General features: G+C 39.6%; 1 protein-coding gene across 1 annotated transcript in view; it reads right to left on the bottom strand.

Moving 5' to 3' along the window:
- The window catches only part of terb1 (telomere repeat binding bouquet formation protein 1), a 10,143-nt gene that overhangs the window by 598 nt on the left and 7,113 nt on the right, over positions 1-2,432 (bottom strand). Inside the window, exons 16-17 of the mRNA XM_019888357.1 lie at positions 1,877-1,948; positions 1,633-1,719 (exon numbers count right to left, since the gene is read on the bottom strand). Of these exons, the coding sequence (XP_019743916.1) occupies positions 1,633-1,719; positions 1,877-1,948 (159 nt within the window). The remainder of the gene's footprint in view (positions 1-1,632; positions 1,720-1,876; positions 1,949-2,432) is intronic.

The raw sequence follows: 2,432 nt of genomic DNA, 5'->3' as shown, positions 1-2,432 counted from the left end.
ACTAGCACAGTGCGGTTGTCTTTCTTTTTTTTTTTTTTTGAACCATCTAAGAATTGTTTGTTTTCCAACATTTATTTGGGTAATTTTTTTATTTCAACTTTTATGTGCAAAAGTCTAATTGAAAAAAAAATCCTCTTTGTATAATAAAAGCAAACATGATTATCTCTGTGGCAACCGTGTTGCATTTGCAAGGTCAAGGACTGTTTATAAAAACTTCCCCTTTTGTGTGTCAAGGACACTCTGAAATCAGCGTTTTGTAGATACGTGTTACGAGTTGTAGAACATCCTGATGCTGCAGTGTGCAGTTAAGTGTTACAGTATGCATGTAATGCCATCTAACACGAAATAAAGTGTGGAAGGGTTGATGGCAGTGGTGGTTGGGAAACATACAGGCTTGAGTTTCGCAACCCTTCTTTCTCGAGTGTCAGTGGGAAAACGGGAAGCTTTTTTTTTTTTTTTTTTTTAGAGCTTAGCAATCATCAGGAAGTGGGCAAATTCAAACTTGTTTGATGGGAACTGATATTTGCTTTCTTTTTTGCGCTTCATCCCTTTAACTTTTCTGGACTTCGAAAGAAGAGCAGCATGACCGTCACGCTCTCTCGAACAACTTTGGGGTTTGACAGTTAGCGGCGGGCTTGCATGTGTTTGTCATTGCGCTACCAAGTAAATTGCCCGCAAATTGGAAAATAGAAATCACATTTCATCTCAGGCATGACAGCTGAGTGACAAAGAGTGCATTCATCAAACATGACGCTGAGACACTTCCTGTTGGCTCAAATCTGCAAAAACTGGTGAAGGAAGGTTAGATTTAGGGCAAATATGAACACACAATTTACACTATGCTGTACGTGTACAAAATAGAATGAAAGGCAAGTCTAGGATCTCATGGCTGTGCAGCTCCCGACCAGCACTGGCCTGCACTGTGACAACACTGGCTGCAATTCAAACATTCCTTCTGCTATTTGGTTTTTAGTTTGTCTGCTCCCAGCAAACACATACCCCCCCCCCCTCACACACACACACACATACACAAGCACACACACACTTCCCGTCATTCATCCACTGGGGATACACACTCACTGTTCACCCTGAGGCAATCTCAGGAAAGCCCATCTCAAATTAGTGAGAACGAACAGTGGAGTTTAATGGTCATAAGGTCACAAAATACAAAATTGGAACATTTTCTGAAAAAAAAAGTGCCTCTAACTTTGCATAGAAAAAAAAAGATTAAACTGCTGTGCGATAAATGAGCACATTTGTAACTTTCCTATATACTACACACTATATTAGAGTGTGTGGGTCTAGTAGATCTTTTTAAATATTGGGATGTTTTTTTTCCCCTCCCAATACAAGCTCAGTTTCATTCTTTTACCTGAAACTGATAAATCTGAAATGCGTTTGTGTCAGTGCAATATGAACATAACTTCACAATCTACCAAGAGCTAATACAAATGATGTACAATATTTTTGAGGCGGTCTTTGAGGTCGTGAATTGCAGTTGTGTAGAAGTGCCTCACATCATACTTAGAGCTCTTTTTAAGATTGAGTATGTTCGCCTTTCAACTGTAAGTGTACGACGTTACATTGGACACGCTGCCACCGTAATGAATGATAAATACAGTATATACGTACCGGACATGTTGTGAAAAGGGAACTTTGGTGTTTGAGCTCCTCTTTTCATCGGGACCAAGTTGATGTCTGTCAGTGGAGATTGAAGACCTACAATTCCGTATTCGTAAATTGTCACCAACTATTTGTGATGGTGAATTACACACCACACAATGAATTGTTCAATTTCAAGTGGGGAAAAGTCAACAGCCTTCACACGGCTAAGTAGAAGAAATAAAGAAACACCCATGTGCTGTGTCATTCTTACCATTTTGACAGTTCCAAATCCTTTCAGGCACCTTTTGCTTTGATCCATTATAGGTGGGAATCAGGATGACATCTGGATGGAGGAAGAAGTTAGATTTTGTGAGCAGGGATGTTGATAAATGACAAAGGAAAAAAATGAAACATTTGCAGCACGGTGTTTAGCACGTCTGCCTGACAGTTTTGAGGTTCTGGCTTTGTTTTTTGGCTCAACTGTGCAGAGTTTGCATGGTCTCATCCAAAATGTAGGTTTCCTCTCATATTCCCAAAACGTGCATGTTGGGTTCACTTCAAATCGTGTTTACAGACTGTGACGTAGAGCCTCATAAAAATAACATTTGACATGGCCCACAAAGCTATTTTTTAAAAAAAAAAGGTGGATAACGATGCATAAAGATGATTCCGTTTCAGTAGCAAAAATGGTTAATGCTCCATGCCGAGGTTTGATTTCTCAGCATATCACAGTAGCAATTCTCAAATAGGCACTGCTTTAAAAATTGTCAGTTGACTATCGATTGATCTAGTTTTGGTTCCGAATGAAGTGATCTGCTCAGGTCAAG

The sequence above is a fragment of the Hippocampus comes genome, unplaced genomic scaffold (assembly GCF_001891065.2).
Source record: "Hippocampus comes isolate QL1 unplaced genomic scaffold, H_comes_QL1_v1.1 scaffold112, whole genome shotgun sequence".
Taxonomy (NCBI): Eukaryota; Metazoa; Chordata; class Actinopteri; order Syngnathiformes; family Syngnathidae; genus Hippocampus; species Hippocampus comes.
The sequence above is the reverse complement of the archived record's forward strand: the minus strand, read 5'-3'. Positions and strand labels throughout refer to the sequence as shown.